This window comes from Rhipicephalus sanguineus, chromosome 8, assembly GCF_013339695.2.
Source record: "Rhipicephalus sanguineus isolate Rsan-2018 chromosome 8, BIME_Rsan_1.4, whole genome shotgun sequence".
Lineage (NCBI taxonomy): Eukaryota > Metazoa > Arthropoda > Arachnida > Ixodida > Ixodidae > Rhipicephalus > Rhipicephalus sanguineus.
In genome coordinates, this window is record NC_051183.1 from 41,609,192 (window position 1) to 41,627,193 (window position 18,002).

An 18,002-nucleotide genomic window follows, 5' to 3' on the forward strand; every position below is an offset into this window, starting at 1 on the left:
ACCCTCATCACCTAGCTAAGGCCTAGACACAGCCTAGAAGCAACCAGATTGGTCTTCAGAGTCGTCCAGTTCTGCTGTTTCAAGGCTTGCTCTGCTTAGTGCAAGCTTCGCCAATTTTTTTTTTACTCTGAAAGAACACAGCCATTAATGAATTGGGCATGTACTTCAAGCCCGAGATTTGATGCTTTCGATGCAAAAATACACATCTGACTTTGGAATAATTATAATTGGCTGCGGTTGTCCCGTCTTCATCTCGTACCCTGTTCATTTTCTGCGCTATGGTTTCTGCAGTACAAAATAATTAGATGTTTAATTACATTCTAATGATTATTCAATAAAAAACGCAAATCAGCGCACTACCATGCCTTTCTTGCAACACACAAGGCACTCTGGAGTAAAGTCGAAAACTTTACACACTTACAGAAAGTCCCTTGTAATGCGCACCTGAAGGGAATATTACAGAAATGAAGTGTTGTTCATCTGCATATGAATGGTACAGTCTTGTTAGATATGCACATCCATTAGATGTCACGCGCCGACAGAAAACACAAATTTGCAGTCTTCACTTTCTGCACTTGCCAATTGCACTTGGTCACGTGTTGGCTATCTGCATCATGTGCGATTATTCTTTTGATTGGAGCAAATCCAAAATTTGTTTATTTTGCTGCCGTCGGTATGCATGCATGCTTAGTGATTATCAGACGCAGCAAAGGTACTTGTTGAATGCAAATGCGTTATTATTACAGCGAGGCTGTCTGGCGCCGTTATCAAGGAGTGGTCATGTAGGCAAGATTTAGGGTTGCAACAACTCCAACAGAACCGTCATGTTGTGTCGGAGCACGCAGACGCCTTGAATATAATAATGTCCGAGTTCGTTGTTTATATTAAAGCGAGTTTATTATTTCTGCAGTTTCACTTGCTTGTCTATCATCGTGTTTGCACGTCACCTTAAGAAGAGGTGGCGTCCGCGTCGCCAACCTTGGTCCAATATGGCGCTCACCTGGACAAAGGGTGTCGCCATCCCAAGGGAGACGGCACAGCCTTCAAGGCAGCCTCATTCAGACAGACACGTCGCTCCTAGGGTTGCCACCTGCCTGGCTGGTTTTAGATGCGAAGTATCTCGTGGTGGAGTTCAAACTGGTGGTGGTGGTGGTGGTGGTGTGCGGCGTGACCACCCTAACTGCGCATGCGCAAATCCTCTCCACACACCCTTTCCCCCTCTCCACTCCCCCTCTGAAACGCGGGCTCGACATGCCGAAACGCTGGTTCGCATTGCCTCATGGTCCCCTTTAGCGGGAGATGGTGTGATTTTTTTTTAGAAGTGGGCCGGTCCGCACCAAAGACCGGCCATCATATCGCGATTATGTATTTTATTTCTTTTGCATTTTATAAGCGCAAATTCAGCAACTTCGAAGATACTACATATTTTTCGTCAGTCTCCGTTCAGTTGCTCTTTGGACTCACCGTGGATCGGACACCAAGCGTACGTCCAAAGAGGAGCAGTGGCAGTAGAAGAAACATCAGCACGCCCAGAAGCGCTAGTGTGCGCGTCGCTGTCGAGCCAATGCCACCGACAGCGATCGGGCAAGTGAAGACAAATGCATGCGCGACGCCTCGCCATCGAAACGCTTCTCCAGCTTCGCAGGTCTTCCCTGTTCACAAACGGTTGGAAGGACTCTAAATTTTTAACAAGGTCCACATGTTTCGTCTCGCAGCCTACTAATGGTTGTCGAATGCTGATTAAAGAAAAAAAGCAACTTCAGCCATAGCGCACCTTTCACAAATCCACAAGTATTGCATAATTAGGGCTCTGTGTTTTTCGGATGAATCCAAAAAAGTGTGACAAACACTCGCCGGTTAAAATTTTTTACAAATCAGATTTATCCGATAAACTCTGATTTTAACGGTCAGTACGATTTTAATGACCCTGTTCCATTCCTTACCGAAAGGGCCGTCCTAGCGGTCACTGATACATCGGCCAGTTTGGCCGATCTGAACTTTACTTTTCACCAACAGTATCTCGTAGACCGCCCCCATTGCACATTTAACAAAGGGCCTGTTGCGTACGATGCGAGAGACGTGAGTGTAGGTAGGAGCCCTGGGAGCATGAGATGTCATCTTGATATACGGTCGCCTTGCGGCACTGGGGCGCTCCAGACAACATCAAATATAAGGATCCTATAAAGTATGCTTGTGCCTATTACAACAAGCTGTAAGGTTGTAATACGCACGAATGTAGGTGTTTTGTATACAAGTATTGTGCTTGTGTGTGTATGTGTTGGTGCGTTCAAACCTTCTAGACATCTAAAATATGCTTTGTGTGTTATGATAGTTTCGGTGTTCAGATATCATTTCATCTAAGATATTGGAGTATTGAGAATAATGCAAAGTAAACTCTGAGCTTCGGAGGACTGGGGATTTATGAGAACTAAACTCCGATAAATGTCGAATTTCCACCAAAAATAAATTCCGAAAAACCCCCTCAAATTTCAAGAAAAATAAACTCCGAAAACAGAGCCCTATGTATAATCTACGTTTTAATGTCCAACAGGCACAACATTTACAGGTCAGAACATTACTTTGCCGGTTCAAAGGTGTAGTGGATGACTCGTCATTCGGCATCTGCACCGGAATCTGGAAGAGCACGAACAGAAAGCGGAACGTTACAGAAACCACGGAAAAGCTTTGGCGGGCGAGCAATACAAACATGGGCAATGACGACAGTCGGCAATTGGCGGAGCAATGCGTCTATTTTCACAGCAGCCTTCTCTGTTCACCTTCACTACTTCTGTTTTAGTATCTTAAAGGGTACCTTGCTAGGCTTACTGCAAATTTCGATAGACCGTCGTAGACGAAGGAGCGCATCGTGTTCACGTGGCAAACCCTGCCTCCCTCTTTTTCCCTTTCTACTTTTTTCATGCACAATTTCCTACGGTGGCATTGCACGCTCTGCATTCGAGAAAGAACCGAAGTCGCGTTCCACGACAAGCTATGTTCCAAGCAGTGTTTGTTTTGCAAGATGTGTGCGTACAGACAAGCCTCAACATAATGAATACAGATGCATCTTTTACAACAAAGTAGAATAGTTCTTTCATTAATACAGTGTTTCGAATGCTATACAATTATGACGGATTTTCGGATGTAACAGTCATTGTCATATCGGATGCAATGTTGTTGTGATAAGGTTTGACTGTAAGACCTTCACTTGTTCGAAACGCGATTCCCTCAAAAGCAAGGTCATGAAGCCTTATGTGCGATATTCCGACTGCTTGCACGTCACACGACTGCTTCATACTTTGTGATCAATGTGTTGTGCTTGCTGTGGTACCCAAACCTGGTGAAACGCAGTTCAAAAAAAGATCACGCGCTTACGATGCAGGACACATTTGTAGTCGAATCTCACTTACAGCAAGGTCTTAATCTCACAAGAAAATATCTTCGTTACTTCTGATGTAAGCAACAGACGTTTATGATTTACTCTGCAATATCTGCTGATTCATTACAAGTCGAACTTCTATACGAATCATCGGACATGACAAATCAGTTATGCAGAAGCCTGCAATAAGGAATAAACATTGTAAAATAAAGAAGTGGTCACCTACCTGTTTTACAGCACAAACCCACAAGGAAACCCATACAGGTTTCTCGAAACAAAAGTTACCTAATTGACAAAAAGTTCGTCCTGGTCCGAGATTCAAAAACAGGACCAACGGATGATACGGATTCCCGGATGATACGGATACGGATGATACGGACCAACGGATTCCCACTCTCAATATTTCCTATGCCGCGTAGGCTTTCACAGAACTGATTTACGACGTTCAAGGGACCTGCACTGAGCGTTGTCGAATTCACCGTAGTGCTGCAAATTTCTCTCCTAGTTAGCTGGGATGGTAAAGCGACCACCCCAGGAAGTCATTGGTCGCGAGCTTTAATCCCAGACCCGAGATGAAGTCTCGTGCACATTGTGTCTCTGTCCGGTTTTTGAACGTTTGCTTACCACACTACCGACCAGCCAGAAGCTGTTAGACGATGCTCGAGGGTAAAACACAAAAGCGGCGGACGGCGTGAACGAGAGCATACAGAAGACTCGCTCTCTTCACCCTCGCCTGTTTTTTCGCACTTTACACTCGCGCATCGTGGTTTACCAAACTGGCCCCAACCATCACCTTTCTGTTTAACAACAGCAGATAACTTCTGGCCAATCGTGTGAGTCAAAACCAAATAGAGACCCAATGTGTACGATGATCCAATGGAGACAACTTTATTGCCAACGAAGCTTTTGTTTCGTGATAATCGAATGGATTTTCTTTGTAGCTTCGTGCTACGAAATGAGTGGACAACAATTTGCCCCCTCTATGAATTGCAGTTACACCTTGCATAAAAGAATTTCTCAATATATTTAACTTTCTATAACATCACGTGTACAGAGCAAGTAACCTCAATATCCCGGAGCAAGTTTCAACAAAATTCGAATGCATCAAAAGGTTAAACAAAATTGACACATTACTTCAATTATATTTTCGCACCCTCCTATTACAAGGATATCTTATGGGGCACCATTTATGTAAAAAAAAAAACTCATCGGGAATTGTACATTAAAAAAAAATCTAATTTCAATATAACAAAGTGAATTGCTCATTTCACCAATTCCATCATGTTAAACTGAGATTTAAGCGTATATACATTAAGGGTACAAATAATTGATTGAGACCAGGCTTGCTGGTATTACAGTGTAATGACACACACGTTTTATAAAGAAGGCATTTTTGTGTCGGACACGAATCCGTTTCAGTTAGGTTCTGCTGCAGCAATATTCACCGGAAAGACCTACGGTCTAATGCTTCCCTCTAGAAGCGAAGCAAAGTCCCGCGGCCGTTCGTACGTACGTCATTAATGGTGTACTGAAATGCAAGCTCGGGGCGGTTGAAGAAGTCCATGAGGTACCAAAGGCCAAGCACGACGCCGAGGAATTGTGCAATCTGTTTCCGTCTGACAAAAAAAGATTAGGAAGAAATCAGGCTTGTCAAAGGGGTGCACAAATAATGACTCTGAGGCCAAATAGAGTAGTTTTAGAACACTATTGGACAGCCATTCTTAAAATCATTACAGAACAGTCTTTACATGGAAGTATTCCAGATTTTAGTGCTAAAACAACAATCGGGGCATTAGGAAGTGATGATATAGGTGTTTTATACAGGGGCTATACTCTGTTTCATACATCAAGTGCAACGCTTTGGGTGCTAGCGAGACTTTTTGCAGTAGATGCGTTCGCACCAATAAACAGTTCAGTGATTTTACCACCTGTAATGTGAATTTTTCATTTTTAGACTGAGTAATAACTGAAGGTACCTTGTGTCTTCGTAATAAACAAACCCCGTTATTTATACGGTTGTCAATAGGTTGTTTTGGATCACTTAGCATCTCTTTGCTTTTTTGTATTGTGGCCTCCGTGATTAGTTCTGGTAGTGCGCAGCTGGAACCAATCGCGGAGGCTACGTTTACGACAAATTCACGCATGAGACTGCACGGACTTGCACATTTTACTGACCGAACTTCATGCACAGCTTCTACAGAACTGCACCTGATGAATGAAATGGAGTACAGTTGTGGCCAAAGAACATCAGAACACAGCAATGGTGTAATTTTTTTAAAAAACAGTAGGCAACTGTAAGGCGGGTGTACATGGGCCTAAGACTGTGCTCTGTAAAAGCGCATGAAGTTAAATTTACAGTGAAATGTCGATATAATGAATTATCAGTCGTAACAAAGTAAATGAAGAATATTCTTTCTATTAATAGTGCTGCAAATATATGTTTATAAAATATTTTTGGATAAACAGAGCTATCTTCGTATCAGATGTGGCTTCGTCATAATAAGGTTCGATTGCATTTGCATTAAAATTATGACAGTGGCGTAGGAGGTGCACAATCAATACAAAAATTTAACGCGAAAGAAACATCTTGCAAGGTGTCAGTGGCATCAGCATTATTGCCCCACTGCGACCCTTACACACAAGGATGCTTGAGACGTGAATTGCAGATATCGTACTGTCGCGGCAGCATCCTCGGGTGAAAAGTATGCGCTACGAATCTCTTGGGCAGCATTAGGAATAGACAAGCAGAATCTTTGCTTGCACAGAACTTTAACAACAATACAAATGACTACTGTATAGCCGGTAAGGCAGGGCTCCACTAGTGACGTAGCCTAGCTGCTGCAATAAGTAAAAGTTGTCGCGCTTTACGCCTATGCATACTACCTATGAGAATAAAATTTATCATACTCCTTCCATACCAACGCTGCGTTTATTTCATTGCAACTAACATTTTGAAATATTCATAAACTGTAAGAAAGATATTCGCATATACGAATTGCGGCTATTTGATTTGTAACTGGGGTTTTGCATCTCAAAAGCACGATATGGTTACGCGGGAGGCTGTAGTGGAGGGCTCCGGAAATGTCGACCACCTGTGGTTCTTTAACGAGCACCTAAATCTAAGTGCATGGGCCTCTAGCATTTCGCCTCCATCGAAATGTGGCCACCGCGGCCAGGGTTTGAACCCGCGACCTTCGCGTCTTGGCAGTCAAGTACCATAACCACTAGATCACTGCGGCGGGTATTCGTGGCTGTTTAATTCGATATTCACATTTTTCTAAGATTCCCACACCTCATCTTGTTAGTGTTGACACAGGAGAACCGAAATATTCTTCTTAACTCTGTGACACTGCCAGACTCAATGAAGCCAACGCATGCGGGCACTGAATACACAATTTTAGCTTTTTACACAAACAAATTAACACTGCTCATGCTGCCTGGTATAAGAAGGAAAAACTATGCAAAGTATTGCAACAATAACAATTTCAAAGCAAAGGAAAGCGTGGCTCATAATATTTTACAACTGAACTAGGAAATGGTAAATAAAAGAAACTGAAAGCGGACAAAAAAAGAAATGGCTGTAGGTGTAGCAAAGCGCAAAATTTCAACGTGGTATAAACAAAGTTAAACGTGGTATAGACATGTCCCACAATTGCCTTTCCAGTAGTAAATGAATTTGCATTCAAGAAGGAGTTTCAAAATTTGTACGTCCATTGAAATGTCCCTCAAAACCACTGTAAATCCGAAACTATCTCAAACGACAAATTTTTAGCTGACCACATCACCAGGTAGCTAAGGTGCAATTTTGCGATGTCCCTGCCTCCAGTAAATGAATTACCATTCGCGAATCCAAGTTGCAAATCTTGTTACTTACATTGGAACCTTATACCTCTTCAAATCAAGCCTTTCAGGGGTGTACGCGTCCATGTAGATGTTAACCTAGATGGAAGGAAGCAAGGGAATCAAATCTTTGGTGGCATTTTGATAGCCAACAGGTTTTGCAAGCTGCTGCCATTTAACCACCCTTGACACCATTTCGAGACATCACAAATGGGACATTTTTCATTTCCTTGGTACGAAGTGTTAAAGGGGCACTGACACCTTTTTTCGAAGGCGAGTTTGCTCTGCCATACAAATCTCCTGTATGCAGAGACGGCTCTGAGCAAGTGTGAAGCTCAGCAAATGCTGATAAGATATTTTATTTTGATATTAAAGTCACCTTTTCCAAGGCGCACCTACCGATATCGACACTAGCTTGACGTCAGGCTACAGTACTAATTCTGGTGACTTCACGCAGCAGTCCGGCTAGCTGCGATGACGTCAGGTACCAAAACTTCCAAGATGGCTGCTTGTGCGTCACCAACGGAGCCATGGTGTGAAGCGGCCGTGGAAACATCACTATATATTGTGCGAGCATGTGACGTGGAGCTCATACCGTGTTGTGACATCAGGGTACAGTAGGAACCGAAACTAGCTTTTAAAAACATACTGTAATGACTTTTTCAGGATGCACTCACACTTAGCACTACCTTTTCTAGGCTCTTGAAGGTTTGGCCTTTCATTTGACGCAAAAGAACAACTGAAAATTTTCGTGTCAGTATCCCTGTAATGTTCTCCACACGCCGAAGTCAGACAAGACGTATAAAATATTTTAATTTGGTTTTAAAGTTTTCGTCGCTCAGCATCTGCAAGCCAACCCCACCGCAATGGACATTATCACGACAAGGCAACACGGTTCTACCGAGTTTGCGAACTCTGCGTCCTGCATGCAGCCTAAATAGCGGAAATCACTCTGGGGGTCGCTGGATGACAATTCACTCATCATTGTTTACGTGCACCATGACGGAGCAGTCACAGATCTGCCACTAGTACGTCGTGAGTTGCTGTCTCTTCGTGACGTCACACTGTGATGACACATCACTGAGAAGCCGCCCTCTCTATATCAAAAGCAAAAAGTGTTTCTTTAAGGTAGAGATATTAAAAACATATTCAACGAAAGCGATATTAAAAATATATTCAATGTATTTCCCTGGCACCACAATATTCTTACGGTTCTCCCTGCCCATGTTTTTATTTAGAGCAACAATCTAAAAATATTTAAAATTCGTGTCAGTACTCCTTTAACCACCATTGCTTCACCTTTGTGGCAAAACCGTGACTTTTACAGCGAAGCTATCTAAGTCTACCCTGTGCAATCATCATAGTAGTAGTAGTAGTAGTAGTAGTAGTAGTAGTAGTAGTAGTAGTAGTAGTAGTAGTAGTAGTAGTAGTAGTAGTACAGTAGTAGTAGTACGTGACCAGAGGGGGCAGTGAATAAAGAAATGAATAAAACAAAATGATGATGAAAGCTAAACGATGACGATGCTTGCGACCACCTAAGCCCGCTAGTCACGTGATCTCACTTTGCCCAATCAAGTGTAGGCACGCATACTTCATATATAGCGGTGGATTTACGACACCATGTGACCTTGCTAGCCAATTACACACACTCGCACGCTTTGCTGTCCCGGCAGTTTTCACGGCGTGGAGCTGGCTGTATTTTTTTTCTATTACTATTAAAACTAAAGGGGTACTGACACCAATTTTCGAAGCTGAGTTTACTACGTCATACAAATCTCCTATGTACAGAGACGGCTCTGAGCAAGTGTGAAGCTCAGTAAATGCTGATAAGATATTTATTTTGACATTAAAGTAGATATTCGCATGGTGCACCTACTGAAATCGACACTATCGTGACGTCAGGGTACGGTGTCAATTCTGGTGACTTCACAATCCAGTACGCCTAATTGTGATGGCGTCAGGTACCAAAACATTCGATATCGTTGCTTGTATGTTACCAAAACGTTCAAAATGGGCACTCGTGCCTCACCAACACAGCCACAGGGCAGAGCAGTCGTGAAAACATTATGAAATCTTGCGCGACGAGAAGTTCATACTGTGTGTGGACGTCAGGATACAGAAGAAACCGGAAGTAGCTCTAAAAGTATACTGTAATTACTTTTTCAGGGTGCACTAACGCTTACCAGCACATCTTCTAGGCTCTTGAGGGCTTGGCCTTTCATTTCACGCAAAAGAACGACAACTAAAAATTTCCATGTACGTGCCCCTTTAAAACGAAAACATTCATCCGTCTCTCTCACCGGCTCGCCGTAGTTCCGCTTCAGGGTGGGAAAGTCGTAGTCTTCCTCGGGATCCCTGGATCCCGCCGTCACCGTTGGGATCTTGGGGTAGTCACCCCACGTCAGGCCCTCGCTCTCCGCCCGCACCTTGTAGTCCTCGTAGAGCATCTTGTACTTCTTCGCGGCCGCTCTCATCTCTTCCTCAGTCTTCGGCGTTGGACCGGGGCGCCAATCCTTGTTCCAGTCTGTGGCCAACAAATAAAAAGAAAAACAGAGGTGCAGGCTAAGAAGTCATGTCGAGATTTTAAAGGGACCGACAACTGGGCAGAACATGTGACAAGATCCTGGTAGAAATGAAAGGACCGTAAAATATAGTGACAGATTCTAGCAACCTTTTCGCGTTGTGAGTAGGGTTTATATTTTTAAATCGTGCTTAAATGTAACAATAAACCGGCAGGTCACGCAGCCTAGTGGAAGATCCTTGAAGCTTAATATGAGGTCAATCACTTTGCTGTACGTAGTCCGACGCTGTCAGGGCCCCCAAATTAGAGTATGTATATTATTATCCATTCCCGCTCTATTCTGTGCTGCTTACGAGGTAAAAGGAGTTGCACGGTGAGAAGCAGCGCTGCCTTCGCGGCAACTAGTGGAACATATCGAGCCGCGGCGCATGCGCGCGGAGTGCACGCATGCGCAGTGAACCACCGTGCTCCAACACGAACCGCTCTTGCTCTCAATGTTTGCAGCATGTGTCGTCACATGTGTATACGACTTCATATTGGCCGCAGATAGAAAAATTCCGATTACAAATGTTTTGCGGCGTTTTTCATGTTGCCATTCCGTGATTAGACACTCTGACCGGTAAGCTTTTGGTTGTGCTAAAGAAAATAGGCACCATAAAAAATTGGTTGTCAGTTCCTTTAAAGGAGTAAGTGACACTATTTTGAGGCATCGTAAAAGGGACCTTTTTTTTTTGTTTCCTTGGTAGGCAGCGTTAACGCCGTCCACACACCGGAACCAAGCAAACACGTATGATGTATTCTAGTTTGATTTTAAAGTTTTTGTCGTCCAGTATCTGCAAGACAATCCCACCACAATGGACATTATCATGACGAGTCAACACAGCTCACTGGATTCACGAACTCTGTGTCCCGGATGTGGTCGAAACTGCTGTCGGAGTTGCTGGATGTCAATTCACCCTTTGCTGTTTATGTGCAACACATACAACTAACAGCAAACTGCAGGGTGCTGCAAGAATGTCAAGAGTTGCTGTCCCCACGTGACTTAGACCTATGTGACACTGTGTTTACATGTCACTGTGCTACGACCCCTGGATATCAAAACCGAGTGTTTTTTTTTTAAGGAAGCGGTATTTAAAATATATTAAATGTGTTCCGTGCAACCATGATACACTTTTAAACGTTCTTGACACCAGTCTTTTTAAATTCATGTCAGTACTCCTTAATCGCCCGATGCTCCCTTGGTACAACATGTTTCTGTTAAATTATGGGTGGGAGTGATTTACTCTAGTTGCAAGAAACCAATATTACAGGAGTATCCAACCACACCAGTAACAGTTCGACCCTTCTGAGTGACCGAGGCAATTAAATAAAAATCCATTACACTAGGCGTTACCACTGCAAGGTCAACTCCAGACACGCTTGAAGAACTTAAGTGTCGGCTTTAGAACTGGAAAGAGTCGCTTCTGAATATGAAATCGAAGCTATCATAATTTTTCGATGCTTCTCCCGAAGCTAGATGCTGATGCCCTTCAGGCATAAGACCGCGTGTGTATCGTGTACAACCACGGATCAGAACTTAGAATTCGCTCGTATATGTATATCTGAGATTAGCTTTCAAAAGCGGTCAGCGAGCGAATTTGATGCATGCAGGATAGCGAGAGTACCAGAAACGTGAAACTCTGAAGAGCTCATTGACGAAGCATACTGGGTTTAGGAACAGAGACGGCTAATATTGGCAAGGCACGGGATCGCTAGCTCGCTTCCTCTGGTTCATTTTGGCGGAGAGCAACCCACATTAAATCATTCAATCGCTTCACACTCTAGCCATAGGTCTAGCCGCGACTCTGCTCCTATAGTCGTGTACGAGTTAACTTTTCTTCTAAGCCACGCAACATTCAATCGTCGCTGTTAGCATGGTCTGCGTTTGTGCCAACGTCTAGTTAATGCGAGGGCACTAAACAATACGGTAGGATGGAGACTTACAGCCCGCTGATCGGCATGATGTGATCACCGGAGCCTTGAGCTGGCACCGAGCAATTTGTCCGAAACGACCGGAGAGACCTACGAGGGCAGCCATTTCTTATTACCTCCTCTGCCTCTCCACAGCGTGCTAGAGAGATGAAAGTAGTTTCTTTATTTCTCTATAATTTTTAGCTACCGGAAACGCCGAGGTGTGCCCTGGCGGCGGAAAAGTAAACTTCGGGAGCCAACATGGCGGCATGTCGTCAGTGGTGTGCCGTGGAGAGGTAATTTCTGCATTTTCTTTGCGCTGCTACTCCGCTCGAAACGGGCTCGAGTCCGCGTCAGCAGCCGCGGTTAAGTCTGGACTCGCGTCTCGGACCCTCCGCGTAGATCCGCGCGATGTATATACCTTCTTGCCGGCATGCTTTTGACGCGGTGCTGCCATTCCGTTGTTCAGAAAGGAACTCTTTCCCCCCCTCCGTGCCCAGCTGAGAAAATGTGTCGAAACGAGGTTGCCTGACGCGCAAAAAAATTCGGAACGTGTCCCCGCAGAAGGGTTAGATAAGTTTCCGAACCACGGAACGGTAGGGACGCTGGAATTCGCGTCGGCGTTGCCCCATGCCTAGCGAGAAGGCCCTGAGCAGCGCTGCAGTAATCATGTGCGCCGTAGGCTCCTCGCCGGTAGGCTTATCACAACCACGTCGGGGGCCCGTCCCAAAGCATTGCGTCGCGTTGTTGCCGACTTCGCCCGCATTGTTGCCGACTTCGTGCCACCGTCTTTGCGCAAACTGTCACCGACGCCTTGACACACTTTTCGTGACTAGGCAAAGTGACCCGTACGCTACTGGACCGCTTTTTCGGCTACCTCTTCTCGGTAGTCGCTCGATTAGTCATTCCTCGCGTGTGCTGGTCGTTGGTGCGTCTTTCCGTGCGATCACGCCGTTTTTTTCGAGGCGTCGCTTTACGAATATTAACGAAGAAGCGTGTTTCAGCTTGGGTCGGCGCTCGTGGCGTACACTGTTTCGTTTTTTTGTCGTGCAGTCGCGTATTTTGTCTCGCGTCGTGATTGCACCGTGACGTAGCAACAAAATCCGGACCTCCCGATTACACGCATCAGCGCGATTAATCGCTTACCCGTGCGTTAATCGCTACCGTGAGACTTTAATGCGTAAATACTAGCCTGTCACGCCCGCTAAGCCGTAAGACTCGTGCGACTCTTAAGTGATCGTGCATTTCGACGTTTTGTTTCTCGATTTTTCTTTCCCTGTATTTCCTCGAGGCCGCGTTTCTTCGCACTACTGCCAACTTTTTTTGCTTTCTCATTTTGCTGTTTGTCGTTCAGCAGCTCCTGAGCACGTAGTCCTGAAGGATTTTCTCACATCGGCGTATTTTTTTTGCTGCCTTTGAAACGCGTTCAGCTACAGGAAAACAGATGACTTGTGTCGGCGCTTCGTAATCTGCTTGCTTCAACACCTGCGCCACTTTATGGCCAGTAATCCAGTATCCAGTAATCCAGTAATCCAATCAAGCCGGTAATTTAATAAGGAACAGTGATCAAATCTTATGCTAATCTAGTGTTATCATGCGAATACGGGTAGATCAGAGGCAGCGTGTGTCACAGATCTGAAGTCTTTCCCATGGGTTGATCAATCACAGATGTGACTCTGGCTTAAGTACTGGTTGAATTCATTTACCCGAACACTAACTATCATAACTAATGATTATTTGTTATCTGTGTACTTAGTAATGACAAACATTGTGCAGCAAAGCAGTCTTCTTTATCCGGCACATCAATTCATAACTAGTTCTTCATGACTGATGAAGGAATGTGAGGTGTTTATTCATTGGTAGTGTCTTGATTCAGACCTCTCAACCGTGAAGTTGAGCATGTGTTTTTCTGGTAGCTGTGCTCATGTGAACATTTTCAAGAAAGGAATGAGCCAGTTTTATTTTTTTTTATGTTCTAGCAGCTGCTAGCTGGTTACTCATACCAGCTTATAGAGTATTGTAAATTAGGACACTTCAACGCTTGCCAGTGTTTTTTTCGATGGTTTTGAACATTTTCGTCTTCACTTAACTTAATTGACATGTTAGTGTTAGTACTAATTAAAAGTTTTGTATCTCTTCAGTGAGCCACCAGCAGTCTGAAACAGATCTAATTTCTGAATTTACATTTGTGCCTTAATTTCTGCATAGTAGTGTGCAAATATTCAAGAATATAAATAAAATAGTTACCTATTTAAATTGGTCTGCAACTCAAATAGCTGCTATTTGTGAATAATAATAGTTTGCAAATATATCAGTGAGAGCAGGAGCACGTAGTACAGGCACAAAACGTGATAGCTTACTTACTGCTGCATGCAACTTCGCTTTGACAGCCAGGATTTAGCGGCTATTCCACAGTTGCTCGCACTTTTAAGTGTTTAAACGGATAATGTGGCAACTGTTCCTGTTGCTGTACTTATGCTTTTAATGCTGAAATTATAAATGCTTGACTGTGAACATCATTTGTTTTCACTGAAAATGATGGCTCATTCAATTAGATTTTGGTGTCGTTTAATTTGTATTTGGTTGGATCTCAAGCTAATTATGCGGCTCTTGTATGCGCGGCTCTTGTATTTGGTTGGATCTCAAGCTAATTATATGTGTATTTGGTTGGATCGCTAAATATATGCTCTTGTGTTGTTGGAAACACGTGCTGTTTATAGTCGGTCATGACCTAAGAAAAAATTTCAGCTCCACCCACTGCCATTGCGGTCCCTCCCACAGACGATTTGCATAATTACTTCATTTGATAGCGCTTACTCATTTTTCTTGGCAAGCACATCTTGGTTGTTTCCCACGTTACGTGGAATCTGCCGAATTTTTACTTTGATTTCGAAGTTTTCGGCGCTGGGCGTCTGCAAGCCAGCCCCACCGCAATGGACATTATCCCGACTAGTCAACCAGTTCCACCACTGAGTCTGCGAATTCTGTGTCCTGCGTGTAACCTGAATCGCAGAAATCACCGTTGGGGTTGCTAGACGACAGTTGACTCATCGTTGTTTACGTGCACCACGAGCAGATGACAGATCTGCCGCTAGTATGTCGCGAGTTGCTGTCTCCCCGTGACGTCACACTGCTGTGACACGTCGCCAAGAAGCTGCGTCCTTAATATCGAAACCAAAGAAGTTTTTTAAGGTAGCAGTATTGAAAGTATATTTGATGCATTCCCAGGCACCACAGTACTCTTTTTAGGGTTCTCGACAGTGTCTTTATTTAGAGTAACATTCCGAAAATATTTAAAATTTGCGTCAGTACTCCTTTAACTCTTAATGTGCATAGTATTTACATGAACCAAGAAAAAGTACCTAAGGCTTGTGGCAAACCAGCCAGCATAACTTTCAGAGGTGAAGGACAGGCCAATAGGGGTTCTTTGAGCAAAGCTGCCATTGTTTCATAGGTAGTAATAGACTAAAATGAATGATGCCCAACTGCCTCAAGCCTAACGTGCAACTGTTTTCTTCTCTCTTGTTTTTCAGCAAAGCTCACCACTAAATAAGAAAAAAAATTGAAGCAAAACTCCACCATCGAAAAGGCACTCACACGACAGATCCGGTCCGATTGATCCATATTCCACGGAAGGAAAGAAAGTATTAAAACCAATTTCGCCCTTCATTAGCCCGAGAAGCTGCCAAAAAAAAGAGGAAAAGAACCGGTTTACAAAAGAAAAAAAAAACGGTGCCGCGTTTGTCCACAATTGGAAAGAAAGCTCATCAATCCAGCAGCAGCATCCGAATCTTTCGGCTTAGAAAAAAAGAAAAAAAAGAGAACCCAAGTTGGAAACAGTGCTCCAGTTTTTTTTTTCCATCAAGAAGTTTTCTCTTTCAAAAGAAGGAAAGAAAAAAGAAAGCAGACGAAAACCCCACATACTGTTGGGAAAGTCCAACGAAGCCAGTGTCTGAAGAAAACGCTAAGCCGCACAAAGCACAAGCCGAAGCCTGTAGTTTCATCTCTGGCCGGTTCAGCACACATCTGGTACTGTCATGGCCAGCGCTAAGTGGCAGGTGAGTTTGTGACCATGTTGTGTGCGATACCACTTGATGGTGATAGTGTGGTAGGGAGAGTACCTTTATTAGCACTCGTTTATCTGAGTGCATGCTTGCAAGGGCAGGTATTGAGCACATTAACAGAGCGGAACATAGTGTGAGGCATACTTAAGTTGTATTGGTTGTGGTACCACCAAGTAATGCTTCGTGCGGTATGTTGGGTGATAATTGGGATATTATTGGATGCTCTGCCACTCAGTGGTACGTGATACATTGAGAAGGTGCAAGTGGAGGAAGTTACGAACATCGTAACAGAGTGGTACATACGTAAGTGGTATTGTCTGTGGTACAAGTAATGCGTCGGGGGGTGTGTTGGGTGGTAATTGGGATATTTTTGATGCTCTGCCACTCAGTGGTACTATGATACATTGAGAAGATGCAAGTGGAGGAAGTTACTGAGCATCGTAACAGAGTGGTACAGACGTAAGTGGTATTGTCTGTGGTACCACCAAGTAATGCTTCGGGGGGTGTGTTGGGTGCTAATGGGGATGGTATTGGAGGCTCTGCCAATCGGTGGTACTGCGATACATTGAGCAGACACAAGGGGAGGAACTTACTCATAATGATAACAGAGTGGTGCATAGTATGGGGCATACGTAGGTGGTATCGTGTGGTAACACCAAGTAATGCTTCATGGGGTATGTTGGGTGGTAATGGGTAAGGTATTGGAGGCTCTGCCACTTGTTGGTACTGTAATACATTGAGCAGACACAAGGAGAGGAAGTCACTGAGCATGGTAAAGAAAATTGTAACATAGTTTGGGGCATACGTGTATTGTATTGGGTGTGGTACCACCAAGTAATGCTTTGTGTGGTAATGGGGGTGGTGTTGGACAATCTCATGCAGTGGTACTGCAATATGTTGAGCAAGTGGACATAGTTACTGAGCATGCTAATGAAGAGTAGTGTGTAGTGTGGCACATGCGTAGTGTGAGATGGTACTGTCAAGTGGTACTTAGTGCGGTACATTGAGTGGTGGAGAGGGTGTTGGGTATGTGACCAAAATATTGTGCTCATTGTGTGGTACTGGCAAGTTGTACTTCGTGTGGTACATTGAATAGTGGTGAGGATGTTATTGGGTACCTGAGAATGAAGTGGTACTCATTGCATAACATTGATTAGTATTAGTAAAAGGCAGATATTGAATAGAGCACTGAGCGGTACTTAGTGCGGTAGGCGTAAGTGGGGACGATATCGTGCATGGTATGTGTTACCCAGTGTTACCTAGGGTGGTGTGTTGAAAAGATGTTGGAAAGGGCTCTGGTGCGATCGGCATTGCATGGTACATTAGGCCTAGGTGGCTGGCTGTGTAGGGCGTGGTACTGCCGAGTTGTACTTGGTGGGGTACGTTAACCAATACGTGCCATCAAAATCGACACCACAGCCTATTGATGGGGTGCTGGGATGTTTTGGGGCTATTTTGAGTGCTCATGGTTTGACTACGTTGTTGAATTCTTCCACGTTTTAGTTTTCAGCTGATTGCAGAACAGGATAGCTTCCCTGGAATCCAATCTGAGGTGATTAGATGGCAAAATTTGAGTGCCCTGGATCTGTGTACTCGTAAGACAGGGCAGTTTCGTGCAACTAATGTCAGATGCATCAGCATTTACTAAAGACCGCATTCAAAGCACAGTGCCAAGGCAACCATCTAATTATCGTTAATTGTGGATGCTGTCACTTGTCGACCCGCCACGGTGTCTAGTCCTTGTATGCTCAGTGACTGCTGAGCCGGAGGTCGCGGTATCGAATCTCGTCCGTGGCAGCGGCATTTCGACAGAGGCGGAATGCTCGAGACATTTCGACAGAGGCGGAATGCTCGAGACCTGTGTACTTAAATTTGGGTGCGCGTTGAAAACCCAGATCGTCAAAATTTCCGAAGCCCTCCACTACGTTTCCCTCCCTAAATCATATGGCGATTTTGGGACGTGAAACCCAACAATTATTATTAACGCTGTCGCTTGTGAACACGTCCTCTGACAAGTCACTCGGAGACTCAGGAAAGCATAAGCATGATATTTCATGTACAGCACCTCACGGCTAATAAGACCAATCTCTGAGCTTTGTGTTATCTCGTTCGTCGCATCTTATTCCAAGCCATGCTGTAACTCCACCTTAGCTGCTGTGTTGAAATAAAATACAATCACGGCCTCATTTTGTGGCGTTTACACACTCAAACAGGCTGGCACGTGGAACAGGCATCGTCTGGACTCAACAGG

General features: G+C 44.3%; 1 protein-coding gene and 1 long non-coding RNA gene across 2 annotated transcripts; one reads left to right on the plus strand and one right to left on the minus strand.

Moving 5' to 3' along the window:
* Positions 1–1,443: 1,443 nt before the first annotated feature.
* Positions 1,444–11,837, minus strand: LOC119403171 (NADH dehydrogenase [ubiquinone] 1 beta subcomplex subunit 8, mitochondrial). Its single transcript, XM_049418205.1, has 6 exons — positions 11,721–11,837; positions 9,517–9,740; positions 7,251–7,315; positions 4,890–4,992; positions 2,580–2,634; positions 1,444–1,652 (listed from the first exon to the last, which is right to left on the minus strand). Exons 1-6 carry the CDS (start codon positions 11,812–11,814, stop codon positions 1,444–1,446), a joined length of 750 nt encoding a protein of 249 aa, XP_049274162.1. The 5' UTR covers positions 11,815–11,837.
* Positions 11,838–11,927: 90 nt separating this feature from the next.
* LOC125759408 (uncharacterized) lies at positions 11,928–15,387 on the plus strand. Its single transcript, XR_007417074.1, has 2 exons — positions 11,928–11,983; positions 15,221–15,387. It is a non-coding gene; the product is annotated as an uncharacterized LOC125759408 (long non-coding RNA).
* Positions 15,388–18,002: the final 2,615 nt, after the last annotated feature.